The following is a 20702-nucleotide window of genomic DNA, read 5'->3' on the forward strand; positions in this document are numbered from 1 at the left end:
CCCCTGCTACCATTCCTTTCTGAAATGTAAAAACAACCGCTTAATTTCAGTTGCCTGCGCCAGCGAATTGACTTTCCACAGAATGACAACCGTGTATGTGTAACCAATTTGGCTGAGACCCTTTTTGTTCTTTTTGTTTTTACTGTGCGCTCCTCACTCGATCTGCTCACAGCTCTAAAGTGGCCATCTGCCGCCATGATAGCAGGTACTGTGTAGGCTGAGGCCACCACTTTAGCTTTGTACCAGCTCCTGTATTGTCACCCACACTTCCCTGTGGCCTTCCCTGTAATCAGCTGTGTCGCCTTTCTTTCCTCCTTTTTATCCTCTGCACTCTCTTTCTGCTGCTCCCTCGTGCAATGTGAGCAACCTCTGCTGTGTCTTTGTGCACTTCTTGCCTTTCTAGTCTAAAAAGCTTTAGGGTAAATTTTCCCCTCTCTAACAGGATCATTAATTTTCTGACAAATTGTGTGTTCTTTCCTTTATTTTAGATTTGCTTCAACTAAAGGAAAGGAAATTATTGAACAGGTTGTGAGAATTTTGAGTGGACTGCATGAATAGCATTAGCACGAGCGCCAGATGTGATTGATGTACCTACCTTTGGAAATTTCTGATTAACGAGGATCTCATTTCCATTTGCCATGGATTTAATTGCAGTCCAACTGTAGCTTTTGTTTTAAAAAACATTCAGTGAAGTTAAAACTGCTCAAAGGAAGTAAAACATACAAAACACCACTGTTATATTTAGAAAGGGTGAGAGGCCACCGTGGAGAATCTAGATCTGGTACCCACCCTTTAGCATCAGCGCTCTCTAACCTTTGCACTGCACTCTCCTGTCTCGCAGACTATAGTGGGATCCAGCTGCAGAGCTGCTGCAGCCAGAGCAGCCTGAACAGTAATGGCAGCCTTCCAGGAGCAGGCAGCAACCGAGGGGCTCCAGAGCAGCGTGTGGCCAGCTGGTCCTCCTGCTTTGAGCGTCTCCTCCAGGATCCCGTGGGTGTGCGCTACTTCTCGGTAAGCTTGGAGAAAGAATCCTTTCGGAGGTTATCAAGAGTGTTATTAAGGGGTTTGCTGAAAGCTTCTCTGTGCTTTAGATTTGAGTCACTGATGTAGATCAAAGTCCTGTAATTCCAGATGTTACTTTTGGAGACTAATGAGCAAAAAAGGAAAGAATATTTTGAATACTTGAGGCATTATTTAATATTTCTGAGATTAATAGAAACTAGCTCCAACTGTAACACGGACAGACGTGTTAGCAAACACTTCCAAATTATCTCTCTGCCAGTTTATTTTAGTTCTGTACTTGTTCAACTGATGACTAATATGCATCCATTTTAGCTCAATTCTGAGCTCCACTGTCTTCAGAGGGAAATATTTACATCCAGATGTACTATTAATATTAGTATTAAAGAGTTGATATAGTGTAAAAAAAAAAAAAGCTGTAGTGTGATATATGAATGAATTCTTTTCCGTCTGGTTAAAGTGAAGAGCCATTTACCAACACTAAACCCTGGTGAGTGAGTGAGTGAGTTTATTGTCATGTACCATTTCCTCCCACATAAAAGATGTGCTTTTGAATTTAGCCCACAACACCTTCAGAAAGCTCAACATTAAGTTCTTCCATCCCAGAACCACCTCCCTCCTCACCTTCCCTCAGTACTGATCAGAGCTGCGCTCGCCTACACCATCCTGCGCCTACACTTACACCAATCTTGTTACATTACACCCAGTAATATCTGCCCGCTCGACTGGTCTCAACAGCAGCAGAACTGGAAAGATGAGAATGTGATCACCAGTTGAGATTACATAGACAGAGGAAAAAAAACCCCCTCTTTTACTGTGTGTTTCCACAGGAATTTCTCAAGAAAGAATTCAGCGAGGAGAATATCTTGTTCTGGCAGGCCTGTGAATACTTCAGTCATGTCCCTGCAACAGATAAAAAGCAGGTAAGCTACAGTGTGCAGCTGCAGATCCTGTGACAGTTTTGTTTGGGGGCCCACTGTGAATTGTTGGATTATCCCCTTTAACCAAAGGTCATACTAAAAAATATGAAGTGTTTAAGACCTGAGTTTTCTTTTTTTCTGTAAATCATTTGTCACACAATTAAAATAAGTATTATTTATTTATTCTCTTTTAGCTTGACAGTCTAGCATACTTTAAAGCACACTGCTAATTTCCTATAACGTATGTGGAGCTTTTATTTTGAATGGTAAATGGCCTGTATTTGTATAGCGCTTTTACTAGTCCCTAAGGACCTCAAAGCGCTTTACACATCCAGTCATCCACCCATTCACACGCTGGTGATGGCAAGCTACATTGTAGCCACAGCCACCCTGGGGCTACCGGACGCTGGCGCCACCGGGCCCTCTGACCACCACCAGTAGGCAACGGGTGAAGTGTCTTGCCCAAGGACACAACGACCGAGACTGTCCAAGCTGGGGCTCGAACCGACAACCTTCCCATTACAAGGCGAACTCCCAACTCTTGAGCCACGATCGCTTTGATCTACATCAGTGACTCAAGATTCAACTACTCTAGCTAATCTACCTACTTCTCTCTAAAAGGTTCAGACTAAACCGAATCTGCTCACTTAGCTGATGTAGACTCTTAAAATGTACTTTTATTTTGAAAGGGAAACCAAAAAGAGGGGGAAGGCTCTAACATGGTGTGGTCGTATGCACTGCCTACAGACGGCTTTACAGTTGAATCTACATCATAGTTAGGTAACCCCCCTGAGACCCTACAAAGTAACTTACGCCATGACCTGATGTGCACGTACCTGGAAATGTAACTACATCAACGCATCTACGCAACCCGCAACTATTGCACTTTTATTACTGAGATATTATCAACAATGACTTTAGTATAAGGAAGAAGTCATACCCTCATTATGAAGGCTCACAGGGGGAAAAAAGCACAAGAAAAAGTGAGGACCCCGGAAAGAACAGTGTCCCGGGATTTTGATTTGTTTTTATTGTGGCTGGCGCTGCATATACAACACTTGGACATAAGCACAAGGTCATTAAGAGCGCGCAAAAGTATAAATGAATGCTGCCAAAGACATAAGCCACTTACCCAGGTTACAAGAAAGGTTCTAAAAAGAGTTGTGCATACGTCTAACTGTAACAGATATCGCTTACATGTTGTAGCTGATTACTGCACTAGGGGGCAGTGTCACAAACAGCCAGTATGTGGGCTAAGTAAAATTTTTGGTCCTTCAGCCAGCCATAGAAAAGGGCAAACTTATAACATGCGAAGAGCTGAAGTGAAACTAAGTGTTAAAAACAGTCAAAAAAAAGTGCTGCGGCCACCATCTGTGCTTCTCATGCTTTATTTTGGTCTTATTTTGGATTTTTTTTTGTGCTTTTTCCCATTAACTCCCCTGTTCCTGTTTCCGTCCACTTTTTCAACCAATCACCTTCAAGCTATGTAGAGCTGCATGGTTCTGGGTTGTTTAAGGACTGCATGCAAGCATGTTTCCATTAGATGCACACCCTTTTTTTGGGGGGGGGGGGATCGCTAAACAAACCATAAAACAAGCATGATGGTGTTTGCGTCACTGTGGCATAGCATAACACACACACTCATCACAAATTCTCAACAATTCTCTTTCCTGCAGCTGTCCCAGAGAGCAGGGGAGATCTATAACAGCTTCCTGTCCAGCAAGGCCACCATGCCGGTCAACATCGACAGCCAAGCCCAGCTGGCCGATGACGTGCTAACCTCCCCAAGGCCTGACATGTTCAAGACCCAGCAGCTACAGGTAGCAACGAGACAGCTGTTGAGTTTATTTATTAGTGTTCCAAATGAGGCAGCGGATAAATAATGCGGTGCTCCCGCAGTAATCAAAACATTCAACAAACAGTTTGACTTTTAGTGACAGGCCCTTTGTGAGAACCTCATTTGAATTCTTCAGTTGTTCGGTATCAAGCCGAGGATCAAGCTTTTTCTAGACAGTATTAATGGAGGAGGGATTCTGCGTGCAGTAGGGGGTTCTGTTCTCATCTAGCCTTTAGTCACTTAGCACAAGCATATTGGCTTTTTTTTTGGTGGCCATCTGCATTTGTTTACAAAAGGGCTCTGAGGCTTTACCAGAGAGATAAACACAAACTGGCATACACCCACAGAGAACCTAGCACATACTGTACACACAGCCCCATAGACACACAGTCAGAGATCTGTATATTTTCAGTGTGCACATGAGTATGATTAAATTTTAACCGTTAAGGCTGCTGTCAAAACATGAGCTGTAACCATATGTTAACACTAGCAGCTTTTTGTCTATTGCACATCTTCTCTTCTCTTTTTATTTATTTATGTATTTTTTTGGTCAAATCCTCACTTGCGATGTCTTACTCATCGGCCCCTCTCACCACGTCCGCAGATCTTCAACTTGATGAAATTTGACAGCTATTCGCGTTTCCTCAAGTCCTCCCTCTACCAGGAGTGCATGCGTGCTGAGATGGACGGTCAGCCGTTGCCGGACCCCTACCAAATCCCCTGCAGCCCCGCCCCCTCAAAGCACAGTGCCAGCTCTGACCGCTCCACCCTGTCGACCCCCAAAAAGGTATAGCATTTATTAAAGACACTTCTCACGGAGTTGTGCGGTTGTTGTCCAGACTGACTGATAACGGGTCTATTTGCCTCCCAATCCACAGGACGTCAGAAAGCAGCGCTCAGGGAGGTCACTGAATGAAGACGGCAGAGACGAGAGCGCCGACAAGAAACGTGGCTTCTTCTCTTGGTCGCGCAACAGGAGCTTTGGGAAGGGTCCAAAGAAGAAGGACATCGGAGACATTAACCTCGGTAAGGAGTGAACTGACAACGGTGAATGTTTCAAACGTCCCCGACACAAACGTCTGCAGTGCTCAATTGTCCTTGAATAAGACACCAAATCAGTGCCAGCTCCAGGGCTGGAGTGAGATACATGCAGGGTAGAAGTGAAGAAACACAGCTGGAAGTCTCTCACACACTGAGAAACACACAGACATACCACTGGTACCCTGGCAAAAACATACTTGTTGCGTCCTGACACACTGAGGAGGCCCAAGGAAGGGTTTAAATGATAGTCTTAGTGTTTTTTTTATTGTTTTGTTTTTAAGTTGTTATTATGTTTTGGGTTGATTTTATTTAAGACTGGCCATAAACTTTAATCTACAATTCCATTTTCTGACTTTTAGGCTTACATCCGTAATGATTACTTGTAGTTTCTTTCTCATGCCAGTTGTGTGCAAAAAAACTCGATTCTGTTCTTACTTAATGTGACTAAATATACATTTTACACTCTCTCTAAATGCATTTGTCCTGAAATGAAACTCCAACTCCCACTCATATCCTTTATTTATTCTCTTTGATAAAACGCGCCTTTCTGTTTGCCAAAATCTTCCAGTGACCAACTTCGATACTGAAACACTGTTATTAGTCATATTACACGTCGGTGTTGCATATTGTAAGTGTCATGTAAAATGAGCAGTGCGCTCATGTCTCTCTGACGTGCACTAATCTGTCGTACTCTGCACTGCGCTGTGCAGATTACTGGGGCAGTAATGGGAGGAGGGAGTCCCAGGGCTCCTTGTCATCCGGTACCAGTCTGGAGATGCCCATTTCCTGCTCCGCTGGCAAGATTGAGGTAAGACTCCTATGGACAGGTCACCATGGCAACACAGAGCTCAGTGTCTGGTGAAGCTATTATAATAGGGCCGCAGCAGTTTTTTATATACTTCTCAGACCATGGAGTTTTTTTGTTTATGGGTCACATGGAAGAAAAAACACACACATATATATATATATTTATAATATTAAAAAGTATTTATTTATATATGCGTTTATTTTTAATTCTTTGACCATAGTCTGATAATCGCCACTCGGTTGGAGCGTGGGAACGTGCTCCCAAACAGTGCAGCGTGCTGCTACCCAACGGCTCCTGCTCTTCTGTCAGCCTTCGGCCAGGTGCCTCCATCAGGGAAGTCCTCCAAGAACTCTGCCAGAACATTAGTGTCAACGTTGCCGCCGTTGACCTTTTCCTCGTGGGAGGAGACAAGGTGAGAACAAACTGCTGTCAAATGCTGCATACCGTACATCTGCTGCTGCTGTCCCAGTAAGCTAAGCACTGCTACAGAAAGAATTTGAGCGGAGTTATTCAGCTGTGCTTACACTAAGAAAATAAAATGTAGCCTTTAGGAGTTGCTTTGTTTCATTAGAGGTGAGGCTCTCCCAAATAGAGACTTTTGAGTTCTGTAGAACTTATCAGAAGGAAAAAGACAAAGCTTTGGTTACAAAAAAACTATCTGAGAGTCATCAAAGAAAGGGTAGAAGAAACACAGTATCTCACATAGGGGTCACATTCTGTTTACTGCTTACTCTGACTGATATAGGATTTTTAAGAATGATACCAATACCAATATTCGGTTACTTGAAAAGCCAATATGTTGGCAAATATTTCTTTTTAATTTCAGATACATGAAACAGATGTATTTCCCTAAAATTTGTTATGTGCAAATATTTGTGATTCCTTACTGACATAATATGACAACGCAGTTTAAACGTAATCTTGTTACAACGATTCACAGATTACTCATTTACACTCCTTGTTTTGCTGGGATCAGCTGATCGTTGCGTTTGTGGCGTTCTAAAATTGTTGCCAATACGGATGCTCCAATGTGTCCTCTGTGGACAAAGTGTGTAACCTCTTAAAATTGTCTTTTATTGGCCTTTAGAAATACTGATACCGATTGATCAGAAAATGATCGGCCTTCTGAGAAGCTCATCTATGCCAAAACCCAGTTTTCAAAAATCTAATTTTAAGATAAAGGATTGCTTGTGTCATGCTTAATAATATAATGAAGCAGGTGTGCTTCCAGGAACCCCCCAAAGAAGTATTAGCCCTATTGATATATCTGTCAGGCTCTCTCTAATATAAGCTGGGGCACCCATAATTATTCAGTAAAAGCTGATGAAGTTTGAAACAGTGAACATGATAATCATTACTTTGAATGAGGAGAGTGTCAAGCTGACATTTTTCACAATTACAAAAGCAAAACAAAACAAAAATGCACATAATTACTAGAGATGGACCGATCCGATATTGCGTATTGGTATCGGTCCGATACTGACCTAAATTACTGGATCGGATATCAGAGAGAAATAAAAAATGTAATCCGATCCATTAAATATCAAAAAAGCACCTCACAAAACTTGCGACATGGTGTAACTCGGCTCATAACATGTCGGAGCAGTGTGCGTCACGTGATAGAGCAGCTGTGTGTATTTGTAGCCTCGCTAGCAATCCGGCATTTCATCTCCGAGGAAGTTAACCCAGAGAGAAGTAAAGCAAGTGAATGTTTGTAAAGCATTCCCACGTTAAGCTTAACAACCGATATATGGAGCGACTGCCTCTTCTCTCTCCCTCCCTCTCCTGCTGCTACTTCAATCATGAAACTGATTAATGATCAGCTGATCGGCTTTTCTGTCGTGAGTCCGTCTCTCTTCTTTGTTTTTGGCCCACTTCGCGCCAGAAAGAGGAAACCAGCGGCTGAACAACAGCAGCACGTTTAATCTGTTGTTAGAATTTATTTAATATTACTTTCTACACCAGGATCTTTTTCTATGTACCTGACGGCTGGTAACTGTGCAGGGGCGGATCTAGCAAAGTTTAGCCAGGGGGGCCGATAGGGCATGAACAGGGAAAAGGGGGCACAAAGACATACTTTTCTTTCTTATTCTCATTTAAAATGTCGAGCTTTTAATAAATAATTATCTGAATCTTACACCCAAAGTTTTAATCTGATGTAAAATGTATAGAAGTCCATTACTGTATATAGTAACTATTAAGTCTAATATATATATATACCCTAGTAAGCTATAGTACTTTTTCCTTTGGGAAGATACCATCTGTGCAGTCTGCAATTATGTTGAAGAAAGATGTTGAATCTATTTAATATTTCTTGAAAAATAATTGATATCTGTCCATTTTTTTTTTCACACTGCATCAAATTAAAGTTGATTACATCGATTAAGCATCATGAGGTGGGGGGGGGGGGGGGGGGTCATCAGTTTCTCACCCCGATGACTAACCCTATTGGTTAGGTTGCTTACTCTTTAAAATACCAGATTAGGGAGGATGGTGCAGGTTTAAGTTTATTAGATTGATCAGTGTTGCTGAACTATGAAATATTTTGGGTGCAGTGTATTTTTTGCATACAGGTATAACAGAATAGCTTTAGTGTTGTTGTTTATTTAAACTTGAGTATTAACTTATACAAAATGCAGCAAGATATAAAAAAAACCAGTTTTATTGATTAAAAAACACACTATATCGGATTCATATCGGTATCGGCCGATATCCAAATTTATGATATCGGTATTGGTATCGGACATAAAAAAGTGGTATGTGCCATGTCTAATAATTACCTTGAAAAAGGAACTTCAGCAGGCCGGGGTGTGTCTTGTGACTTTATAATTTTTATGTCATCTTGACAAAATTAGTGTACACAGTTTAATGATGATGGATGTATAAATACCACATACTGCACAAATGTATGCACATTTTATGTGTTTTTATTTGATGTAGGTTTGGGAGAGAGCAGGGGTGGAAGGTGAGGGGGGGAGTGTTTTTACTACTGCTGCATATTACTGTGAAAACAAATCTTTGTATGCTGCTGCAAAAACAACAAAAATATTGTTTAAAAAAAGATGATGGATGTGCCGCGATCTTGGCCGTGTGACCTTGTAAAAAGATGACGGAAAGAGAAAGAAGCAGAAGATTTTTCACTAGGCAGTTAATTTTAACAGCAGCTCATTAGAGGTGCATGAAAAGTCACTGATTCTAATAACGGCGAGAATGAGGTGAAGTGAAGTGTGATGATCAGTGCTCAGTGTGAAACAGAAGCCTTGTACTCGAGCTAAGATGGCAGATATTTTTCATATTTACAAAAAAACAAATACTTCCAATATCCAGACACTTAAATATCTGGGTACAGCACACCTGAGGAGTCCTTGTTAGCAAATATAAGTTGTGAAGTGAATCAAAAAGAGAATTACAGATAATTTGTTTTTTTCATTGCTGTTTATAGCGCTCAATACTGTGTTTGATCCTGGCTCTTTACGTACTGCTAATGTGCAGTTTTATGCTTTTTTTCCCTTTTAGCCTTTAGTGTTGGACCAAGACTGTATGACACTAAGCTCCAGAGACCTGAGACTGGAGAAGCGCACATTGTTTAGGTATGAACAACCGATCAGTGTTCCCTTGAGTCTGTTAATCGCCTTCAGTTTCTCATTTTGCGTTTCTGCTTTCATTGCTGTCACATTTACTTTGATGCTCTCGGCTCACTGGTAGGTTGGATCTGGTGCCCATTAACCGCTCCGTGGGGCTGAAAGCCAAGCCGACCAAGCCAGTCACTGAGGTCCTGCGGCCCGTGGTGGCCAAATATGGTCTCCACCTCGCTGATCTTGTGGCCAAAATAGTAAGTTGTCTCCAGTGCCTTAATCCTTTTGAAGCTCCCGTGTGTCCAGACAGCAGCCTGTGTAGTGTGTGACTGTGCCACAGGGTGGAGTATCATGGTTAGGGGGGTAAAACGACCGCATCCTTTTCCATCTCTACACAGTGGTTAGCACTCTGACTCAGCCCAGCCTGCTAAGACGAAACACCGGGGCTATAATTAAGAATGACGACACTCCTCAAACATGCCGACTCTCTACTCCTCCCCCTAAACCCCTGTCAGATTTATTTTAGTCCTGTGGGTTTCCAGGCATTATAACTGTATTATACAGTAGACCAGAGCTGAAAGGTGGTTTATAAACTAAGCAAAGGAACACGCGCAGCAGCAGTATTTAGATTTCCGCACAACAGGTGAGGATACTAACATGTTGACCTTCAAATTTTATTTTATAATAGAGCGGCGAGACTGAGCCTCTGGATCTGGGTGCCCCCATATCGAGTCTGGACGGCCTGCGAGTTGTGCTGGAGCGAGCAGATCCCTGTTCAGTCAAAGGTAGAATGGAACAAGAAAACAAAACTGGTTTGTCCTTTCTCATCAAGGCACCAGAAAAATGTAAATCACGCCCACCTCAGTCATCCTGCTGATTAACGTGTACGAGTTTTTGCAAGACGTCTCTCTCATTACGCCTCAAGCACCCTCTCCTCCCCTCTCTGTCTCACGCTCTTCCTCATCAGTTTCTCACCCCGATGACTTTTTCATGTACACATCTCTCTGTTTCTCTCTCTCTCTCTCTCTCTCTCAAATAGACAAATCCAAGTCTTCCTCCTTAAAAAGTCACCCAACCCGGAGTTTTTCTGCGACAGTGAGTACTCGTCACATCTTTTTTCTCACACAATGATAAAAAGAGTGGTGTTTTTGTCTTTTTCTGCTGCTGCTTCTGCAACATCATTTAATAACATTATTAACACTGAGCCAATGCTAAGCTATCAGTTGGTGTTTACTTCCTTTTTTTTATATTATTATTACTGTTATTTTGGGGTCTTCCTCTCCCTAACACTGCCTATGGCTGACTCACTCGCTCCTGTTTTCTCCGCTCGAGTTATTGCACCATATGAAGGCAGATCCTGCTTAGTCTGGATTCTATCAGGGTCCTTAGACACACAGCCGACAGATGGACCAAGCTCATCTTTACCTGAAGGTCTCAGTAAATCTGGACAAACTGCTTAGCTTCGCCCCCATCCCACCCCACCCCTTACGACCTCCCCACACACCACATCGTCCCTCCATCCCCTTAATAGAGTGCCTTGTTATTGTTGAATCTGCAGGGAGATGAGAGGTCAGCACCAAAGGACTTTTCTGTGAGGCCAAGTGGACCAGACTCAGCACTCCCAAGGGATAAGAGAAAACAGAAAAAGATTAATATAGATGAAGCTGAAGGTAAATCCCCCTTTTTCTCCTTATTTGTCTTTCTTTCTTTTCTTTTTTTCAACTTGTGGTGGAATTCTTAGCTTTGCTTTGCCTTTAAGACTAACTCGTGTCTTTGTTAGTTCCACGAGGGTTCTTTTCTCTTAAGAGGAGCGAGGTTGCTCTGCTGCACGTCACACCCAGCTAATCCTTTTCTTGCGTGTGTTTGGAAACTTTCAAGTGAGGAAATGTGCTTGAACTGTTTTCCAGAATTCTTTGAGCTGCTGAGCCGGGCGCAGAGCACCCGAGCCAACGACCAGCGTGGTCTCCTGAACAAAGACGACCTAGTGCTTCCCGACTTCCTGCGACTGACTCCGCCCACTTCCTCTGTCTCCGTGTCCTCCGACCTGGCCTGCTCCACCCCCAACTCCCTGAAGCCGGTTCGAGAGAATGGCATTCCCTTCCGGAGCCCCCTCACTTCCAGCCTACGCTCGGAGAGCCTCGACTCCTCTCTTAGCTCCAGTGCGAACGGACACTCCAGGCGGTGCCTCATGCCCCCTCCACGCCACCCAACCTTCGGCACTCACATGTCCCCCATCCTCCGGCCCTCAGACACCCGTCCAACCCTCCGCACCGTGGAGGAGGACGCCAACACCGACCTGACTCTCATCGGTGAAGGCGACATCAGCAGCCCCACCCTGCTGCCTCCTTCACCATCCCCTGTGTCGTCCTTCGATAGCAGCCTGCCGGCAGCCAACTTCACCCCGCCACCGCCCTGCTCCCAGGCTAAAGACACGGGTGAAGAGGGAAAGTCCAGTTCAGGTATTTCTACAGTGTAACAACCTAACACTCGGTGTGTTTGCGTGTGTGCTTGTGCGTGTGTGTGTTGTACATGCATGTGTGTGGTCAGGAACAGGACCACTTTGACAATAAAACTCCCTCTACACTGACTCTGATGCACTTTAATGACAAATTGATATCGACTCTTTCTCAGTTTGCCTGATTCGTCTTTATCAAGCTCAGCAAAGCATGTGTGTGATTGATCATGATGATTACACTACTCAAGATTGATCTGTAAATAATGACCTGTGTATTTTGTTCCGTGAGTAACGTTTACTTGTATATCACCTCCCTCGCCACAAATTGTTGAGTTGAACATGTGACTGACATAAGCGGATTTCCAGTGATATATTTTGTCCTTTTGGGTGCATGCAAAATGTGACTGATTGCAGATCTGTTGAATATCAATGAAATATACACAATGCGTAGAGATTAATGATCAATATTTGACAGTTATGTGGACGCTAGATGTTGTACCGAAGATTAGAAATCAGAGGAGAAAAAAAAGATCAGCTTTCATGTACAAAAAAAAGAAAATTGAGCCAGACTGCTGCACAGTGTTGGACCTGCAAATACCTAACAATCGGTACATATAAATGCTGTATCCCTATCCATCCCACCTCCTCTACTTAAGAGCAATTCAACAATGTCCGTGTCAAAAAGCTAGATGTTTTTTTCATTCTCTTTTTACGCAATGCTACAAATCCGGTGAGCCATTAAACAGCTCATGCTGTAGCAGTTTGAGCAACGGTGAAAAATTATTAGTCATTGGAGGACAAGTGCTCCTTGGCGCTGGTGACATTGTTGAAGTGCCTGTCATTCTTTACCAGGCTCATTCGCTCTCTAGGTGCCTGTTTGTAGATAATCACTGCCAATAATCTCTGTACCTGTGATTGAATAGATCTAATAAATGTTAGAATTGGAAATCACTCTCGTCTGTCTTTTTACACGTTTGTCAGATCAGTCCCTCCCCCCCACTCCTCCCCTCTCTCTCCCCGCCACCCGCCGCTTGTCCTCTCCACCTCCACATGCCTCCTTCCATTCTCTCTTAGCTTTTTTTGTTTAATTAGTTTTTTCTTTTTCTGTTTTTTGTTGTTGTTCTTGTCTAGTGGCTTCCTCCTCTCATCAGCTCCCACTCCTCCGTGTCCTTCCTCGTGCGCGCTCATTTCACAAGTGTCACTGCTCGCTGGGTGTCTTTATTTTTTTTTACTCCTAGGATCTCTCGGTGTGTGTTTATTCTGTGTCGTTGCTCAGCCGACCTGCTTCTTGTTGTTGCTGTTGTTGATGATATAACACATATTGCTTTTATTTCTTTAAATTGAGCCACTGCTGTTCGCGCGCGTGTGTGTGGGTTTCGCATTGGGTTTGCAAAGCTTTGCCTCGGCATTGGTTCATCGTGCTCTGAGTGCATGGCCATCTCTCGCACACATTTCCTGCCTTTATGTGTTTTTTTTTCCCACTCCTCCGTGCATATGTGTGTGTTGTCTGTGATGCTATGTGAAGTGAAGTAGTGATTTGATCTGTGACAGTGTTGCTTTGATATCCTACATGTGATGATCGCGGCTTCGAGTTGAAGCCTTTCCTGACACGCTGTGAAGTCGTCAGAAAAGAAGATAACCACACTCCTGTGTTCCAGCTACAGAGCAGCTCCGGCTGCTCTTTTTGATGCACCTCAAAGCACTTTTTTAAAGGGGCACAAACATGACCTTATTGCCTTGTCTTCATATCTACGCTTTTAATGCAAAGCAGGGCTTACACACACAAGACGAGGAGGATAAATCGAAGCTTTTTCAGCTTTCATACAGCCTCATTCCTCTTTTCTGGTTGCTAAGCACATCAGGCTGATTCTTCCCACCACCGGGCGCCATGGTAACCTTATCCACGAGTTGTCTGAGCTACAGATAGAAACTGTCACTACTGGTTTTCATCTATCTCCCTGCCTCTTTCTCTCCGTTTCTCTTTTCTCTCGCTTGCTAAAACGGGAGCAGAGCAGTGATTCGGTATGGCCACGCTTTAAGCGCAGTTTGCCACCTTGGTATCACCGAGGCTGTGCTGGGATCTTTACAGCGAGCTAAAACGCCTCCACTTTCTCACTTTCTCACTTTTTGGACTTTATGAAGTTGTTACATTTGAGTTTGGGTGGAAAGTTAAGCTCGCTGGCTTTCTTTAGTTTAAGACAAAGTAAACCACCCACAGAGTACAGTTGCATCTTTAATTCCAACTGCAGCGAAGCCAATGTTGTGCAGTAGCAGCGTTCCTCTTCTTTTATCTGTCATCCTGCTGACTTCAGGCACTGCAGAGATGTCTCCTCGCTTTCTGTATTACTGTTAGACTGACGCCCTCTGCTGTTCCGAGAGAATAAGAATACAGTAATTGCTGCTTTGGTAGCTTGACATGGATCTCATTTTAATGCCATGCAGAAAGTCAAAGACATCCTTTCTACAGCAGCAGAAGTGCATCACGCGGTACCATTTTTCACATTTCCTCTAATTCTACTGGAAAGTCACCAGTGTGCACACATGACAGTTACACAAATATCTTGAACTGCATATGGTTTGAATCCAAAAGAAGGCTAAAGTTCTTCAGTGATCTGAAGCTTTTAGTACCTTTAATGGGTACTAGTTTTATAGTTTAATAGTTTTATAGTTTAATTAAAGCCCTAATTAAACTATAAAAGACAAAATCAGAAAGGAGAACCAGGGCTGAACTTGATGCTCCCTCTTACTCCACGGCTCTGTGGGGAATAGAATGCCCACTAGGGGGCGACATTACACAGTGTATCTCTACACAGCACTGATTCAGACTCAATTTAAAGTGTGTTTAGTTAAGTCAACAATAATGCTGCCCTCTTCATAAACAAGAACAGGCGGCCATCTTTGTCTGAATACTAAGCAATAAATTACAGAAGTGAATAATTCAGCAAGTTCACGACAAGAGCTTGTTTGTCTTGAGTTTTCTATTTCTTCTTATACACTCATGCTGAGGGAAGATTAAAGGATTCCTTGGGGTAATTGAGACTCTATCTCAGGGCATTACAAAGTGCTTTGTAATGACTCGATTTCAGCTGCCTGCACCTGAGGCACCATGCCACTGAGCTGTCCTTCAAGCCCGCTTCACCCGTTTCTTCGTCTTCTGTCCTCGAAGCAGACAGCTGCTGATCCCCGGGCCTGCCTTAGCATCCATCTGGCGGTCAGAGGAGGGCTTGATGTGGATCTTTTGCAGGGAGACTAAGTGAGGACTGGAGCTGGTTCCGTTCTGTTCTGGCTCTTGAGCTCAGCGTCCTGCTGCCGCCATGGCTGCTGAAAGGAGTTGCCACAGGAGGAATGGCCATGTTAAACAGTTGTGCCTCATTATCACATGGTGCAGACCAATCAGCAAGCACACCACTGAATCCATGCATGAGAAGCGTGTATGTGTAAATGGTAGAAGTGCACACACCAGGTCCAGAAATTACATTTGAGTAATGGCTACATGAGTTTGATCTCCCATGACTAAGCAAAGTAAAGCTTATGTTATAAGCAAAAACCATATTTAAACCCTATCTTGTAGGTTTATTGTGAGTAATATTAAAAGGTTTACCATATCAGTACAAAGCCAGGTGGCTCAGTCAGTGGTCTTTAACGAACTGCGATATTAACAACCTCACTGTGGGAGTGGGGGCTGAGAACAGAGAAGCCTTTCCCAAATTTTCTAGTTTGTGACTAGAGCTAAAACAAACTGCGACTTCATTATTCTTTTGACATGAATTAATTTTTATAGTTGATTAATTGTTCCAGCCAGGCTAAACTTTATCTGTAGGTGTGAGGGTTTGCTGCGTTCCTCTTCTATGATTGTGGACTGAATTACCCCCAAATTATTTTGTACCAACAGAATAAGACTTTAATTAAAGGTAGGGTTTGTGAAAACCTATGTCTTCACTATTTTCTCTCACATTCTATAGATTGCGTAAAATAGCCATTAACTATTATTTAATAATTGGCCTGAACATAATCCACTTGTATTGCCCTGTTAGCAAGCAAAGCAAAATTCAAGTAACACTAGAAATGCTTTGTAAGCAAAATGAGGTAAACCAGCAAACGCAAGTGCTGGAAACTATTACACAACCGGAAAAGTACTTGTAGGTTTTCTCCCTCACCCCCCAAGTATGATTGTTCAAGCTGTTGCAGGATAGATAGGTTTGCTGGGTCTACATAAGGTCAGCTGTTGGAGCTCACTGACAGTGTTTACATATATATCGGACAGCAACGAATAACAGCCAGTCGAGTTCAGAGCATCTGTGTGTTGAAGTGTAGTGCTTATGTCCGTGTGTTTACAGTCTCTGGAGGCCACATGGTTCACATGAGATGTGGAAAGTTTATCACCCATAGCTGTAACACCAGCATCAAAAAGAAACGCTGGCTTTGTGGCTTCTTGAGTGCGCTTGCATTAGCGAAGAGAGGGGAAGTTTGAGCATGTTTTATTTATTATCCTGTAGGGGTATTGCGATGAAGTCATGCATCTCTGGGGTTAAAGGAAATAAAGACAGTAATGTTCAGATGTGTCGCATCAGATTTTATTGCACTGAATTACTGTACAGCATATAATCCTGTCAGTTTTTAGTCCGATCTTTCTGACGAACCAGCTATAAAGTTGAGCAAGTTTAAGCAGAAGTGGTTATGTCATCAAGTCTATCATGACAACAGCTGGGATGATTACACAACTATAGAATGCTTAAAATATAAAAAAACAAGCCCACTATTCAACTTAAAATCAAGCAAAGTGGAGTTAAAATGTGCACTCGCACGGTGTGACAGATTTTGCTTGAGTGCTTTTGAAATCTGGCATTGCTGTGCTAAACATCTGGCCGTCAGCCAGTGTAATAAGAGGTAAAAGAGATGTGAAGGCCAAGAATGAATAGTTTTGCACATCTGTGCAGTCACTCCTGTGTAAATGAACATTTTTGGAAACCACATTGATTATCTAAAGCTGCACTCAGTGTTTCTGTTAAACAACAGATCAACATATAAAGTATAAGGTAAGAGGAGCTGCACTGAGCCCGGTGTAAACGGACTGTAACAAAAAGATGGAAGTAGCTACCCAGACAAAACAAATTATCAAGTTATTGAATATTGGTTAACACCGGCAAGCATGGTTGTCAAGCTGCGAAACTGCACAAAATGTGTGGCTGCACATCGCGCTAATTAGATAGCTGCTAATTAGATAGCTGCTAATTAGTGCTAACATATAAGTTAATACTTGAAATTTACCCACTGAAAATGGAGTGCAGTGTTTTCAGGCCGGCTGTTTGTACATTATTTGTCAAAAAAACAAAAAAACAAAATGAAATGCTGTCAGGAAGAGGAAATTAGCTGAGACCAAATTGTTTAACATGGCAGTCTCTGGGGATTGGAGTCAGGTCCAAGTGGCCATTAATGGAACTGCGGTTTTTTAGCACTTCCTGCATTGACTTCAGAAAGAGGGTGTAGCTTACAGAGTAGTAGGATTTCTCAAGCGTGATTATACCTTCTGCTTGGATCAGACAGAGTGATGGTCCGTGTGGACATCCATGTGTCTCCCCTTTTTTTTTTTTTCTTTTTTTTTTTTGTGGCTCATCCATCTACTGCTAACTACACGTGCGCCTGAGGCAGTGGACTTCAAAGAAGTATGATTACTTGGCTGTTGGGTCTGCTTATTCATTTCCCAACACCATCCTGCATATAACGTTAGAAAACTATTCCCCAGGATCTTTTGTTGGTGGACTTGGTGGACATGGGCGCTCACACTAGAAGCAATTTGCCTATTGGCTGCTTTTTAGTTGACGGGTGATCACTGGTGGACATTCCAGGCTTTGGTTGCTTGTCCTTCATTCTTATTGGTAATCTCACACCTCAAAGTTGAGAAAGGTTTAACTTGGCATCTACCTACTTTTTGCATTCACTAGCAGAAATTTTGCTCTCTGTCGCTTACAGTTACTGAATGTCACTTTTGGTGGTCTGTGGTTGCCATGTTGGTGCTAGTAACTTCCTGGGTGGACAGCCCTTTAAAGTACAGTGAATGGTTCCTTATGATGTTATATCATTTGAATGCAGAATGGGCCATCCCACCCATCATCTGCAATATCCAAGTATCTCTTGTCTCTAAATCAATTTATCTTATATCTTCCATGTTTTGCTTTGTTTTTCTCTCCCTTGCACAGAGGCGACAGAAACGATACCTAATGCCAAGTCACCTCCTAAAAAAGCCAACGCTGCACATACCATTCAGGAGGTGATGGATGTGGAGGGAGTACATCTAGAAGAAGGAACAGCGGAGACATCCCAGGGTGAGGACTCTGAGTTGAGTCTGAGTTTTCAGGGCTATGTCGCCGAGCTGCGACAGTGCCAGAGCAAAATGAGAAACGCCCAGATGCCCCAGAACGGCCGCAACCCACCGGAGGGCCAGGACTGCAACACAGATCTTTACAAGGCCACCATCGTCTAAAGGGACCCCCCCCCTCCCCCCCATCCCCACTGCTGCACTTTTAAAGCCTGAGCGACTGTTGTTTGAGGAGATGTAGTCGAACAATGTGCTGCATGTACAAGTTGTCAGTTTTCTTTACTAAAGCATCAATATTATGGTGATGGATATTGTATATTTGTTTAAAAACAGTTCAGGCATCCTGTTGACTTCTAGTACCGGTTGTAATTTTGGGACAGTGATATGTTTTGTTATTGGTATGCTTTGATAATTAACTATTTTGAGCCATGTTAGGCTAAATAATAATACCACAGAAGAAGCCTGAAACTCACTTTGGGGTACCAGTTGATAATAATTGTACACAATTTAAAAAGTGGAAATGACTGAGAAACAGGACACTGCTTGATAAGAAGCTGCTTAACATCTTCTAAACAAAAAAACAATGTAATAACCGGCAGCCTTCTGGTGGTGGAAACCAAAAGGTTAAAGCTCAGGAAAACGCTTGTTCAGGTTCTTGATAACAATTTCGAAACCATCACCAAATGATTTAATAAGCTGTTAAGCTGTTTGGGTATATTGAGTTTTACATTAAAGTCCCAATTAACTGTCCACCCATTACCTTTTTCTGCTAGTCTTGCGCTGAGAAAAGTTGTGAGATGCAATTGAAATAGCAATGATAATTTAAAAATCTAGAAAGTAAAGCTTGACTTTTGTTTTACGTGTCCTGATTAGAAAGTAGGACCACATGCTAGGAGAGGACTCTTAGATATTTGACTATTTCTTGTTCATATTGTCTTCCTGTGTTGTACAGATGACACATAACAGTACCTCTATCGTCTGTACTTTCTGCTTCTGTGGTTGTGAGGTTGTCCTAATTGTTGAACAATTAAAAGGCTTCGATGGCTCTACTTTCAACCAACTGTGTGTCTTTGCTTTTGTGCTTTCATCGTGTAAACGAGGGGGGAATACTTCAAATGTTTCTTTGTTGTTGTATCTAATGCAAAGTCTTCATTTCATACTTGGTATATTTGACCAGCTCGATGTGTTTGCTAAGTTAGTTAGAGCTGTCAATAATTAACAACGTAGTCTTCAGGGCTGAACGATTTCCCATCTGGAAAGTCCACCTTCACTTGCTACTTATGTGCTATTTAGAGGCCCAGCCTCCTCTTTGTATTTTTAGCCCAACATCTGGAGGAAGATTATTACAGCTGGTGAAAATTAGAGGTTAGATTGCATGACTGGGGACTTTGACTTGATACAGCATGTCACTGCTGGAATGCTGACAAGATATGAAACTCTTACTTAGTTGACTTCCATGCTTTACCTGATTTCAGAGGTATTTTCTTTAAGGAGTTCTTCTTAGGAACAACAATTCCTTTGAGGTCCCAAATTATCTTCCCGATGAGACATTTCCTTATCTTGAGATGTTATTGAGCATAACACCTGTGAAAGACACCACTTTTCATAGTCACACACACTTATTTCACTTGTATTTTGCAACCTTCAACTCCAGATTTAGAAAACTCATTGTGTACATTTCAGGACAGAAACCTTCTAGATGACAGATTACCTGAAGAGAACTGCAAACTGAATGAAGGGAGTGCTGACAGGAACAATAATGCTTGAAAATGCACATTAAAGGTAAATGCGCCTTACTTCTTTGTCCTTGTATCCCCTTGTATCCCCAAGGCTTGCTGAAGTTTAATCTGAGTATCAGAATGAAGAAGAAAATTGATTTAAGGACTTTCATGGTTGTTGATGTCAGATGAGTGGAGCTGAGTATTTCAGAAACGGCCGATGTGTTCCTGCACTCGCTATGGTTCATAGAGAACGGTCTGAAAAGAGAAAATATTTGTAAGTGACGGGTCTCTGGGTGGAAATGTCTGGAGAATAGCCAGACTGGTCCAGGTGGATACTAACCACTCATTACAACCAAGGTATGCAGAAGAGCATCTTCAACAACACTTCCAGCCTTGAAGCAGATGGCCTATAGCAGCAGAAGACCGCACTGGATGCCACTCCTGTCAACTAAGGAACTGCCAACAGGAAAGTGATACTGCAAACAATATCTCACCACAACTATTGGGACAACAGAAGATTGGAAACATGTTGTCTCGTCTGATGAGTCTCCGTTTCTGCTGCGACATTCAGTTGGTAGGATCCGTATCTGGCGTAAACATGAAATCAATCCCGAATTGTATCAGCGGTACAGACTGCACCGCTTAGTGAGCACCATTGAGACACCACAGCCTACCTGAGTATTGTTGCTCTCTATGACCACAGTATGCCCATCTTCTATTGGCTGATAATGTGTCGTGTCACAAAGTTCAGATCATCTCAAACTGTTTTTTTTAAACATGACGATGAGTTCACTAACTCAAATGGCCTCCACAGTCATCAGATCTCAATCCAATAGTGCATCTTTGTTCTCTATTGTGGTAGCACGGAAGATTGGCATCGCGGATGTGCAACCGAAAACCTGCAGGTACCGTGTGATGCTGTCATCTCTCGCGTGGATATGAAGCAAAATCTCTGTTAAGTACAGAAACGACGCACACCTACACCACAGGTGAAAGAAAAGCTAAAATT

At 42.7% G+C, this 20702-nt stretch overlaps 1 protein-coding gene and 1 long non-coding RNA gene across 5 annotated transcripts in view; one reads left to right on the forward strand and one right to left on the reverse strand.

The window, feature by feature from the left end:
- LOC113018693 (regulator of G-protein signaling 12-like) overlaps positions 1–19032 on the forward strand; it is a 44938-nt gene extending 25906 nt beyond the window's left edge. For 3 of the 4 annotated variants that reach the window (XM_026161995.2, XM_026161998.2, XM_026161997.2), the window contains 14 exons: positions 842–1011; positions 1851–1943; positions 3617–3760; positions 4382–4564; positions 4656–4803; positions 5529–5626; positions 5847–6038; positions 9143–9216; positions 9332–9458; positions 9890–9986; positions 10241–10296; positions 10760–10871; positions 11109–11660; positions 17854–19032. In XM_026161995.2, coding sequence (XP_026017780.1) covers positions 842–1011; positions 1851–1943; positions 3617–3760; positions 4382–4564; positions 4656–4803; positions 5529–5626; positions 5847–6038; positions 9143–9216; positions 9332–9458; positions 9890–9986; positions 10241–10296; positions 10760–10871; positions 11109–11660; positions 17854–18137 — 2330 coding nt within the window. In that variant the 3' untranslated portion in view covers positions 18138–19032. Of the gene's footprint in view, positions 1–180; positions 206–841; positions 1012–1850; positions 1944–3616; positions 3761–4381; positions 4565–4655; positions 4804–5528; positions 5627–5846; positions 6039–9142; positions 9217–9331; positions 9459–9889; positions 9987–10240; positions 10297–10759; positions 10872–11108; positions 11661–17853 lie in introns of those variants that run through there. The other variant, XM_080290421.1, reaches the window with a different exon arrangement.
- LOC145420949 (uncharacterized) lies at positions 14064–20513 on the reverse strand. Its single transcript, XR_013902195.1, has 2 exons — positions 19438–20513; positions 14064–14977 (listed from the first exon to the last, which is right to left on the reverse strand). It is a non-coding gene; the product is annotated as an uncharacterized LOC145420949 (long non-coding RNA).
- Between the last annotated feature and the right edge of the window lie 189 nt (positions 20514–20702).

The sequence above is a fragment of the Astatotilapia calliptera genome, chromosome 3 (assembly GCF_964374335.1).
Source record: "Astatotilapia calliptera chromosome 3, fAstCal68.1, whole genome shotgun sequence".
NCBI classification, from domain to species: Eukaryota; Metazoa; Chordata; class Actinopteri; order Cichliformes; family Cichlidae; genus Astatotilapia; species Astatotilapia calliptera.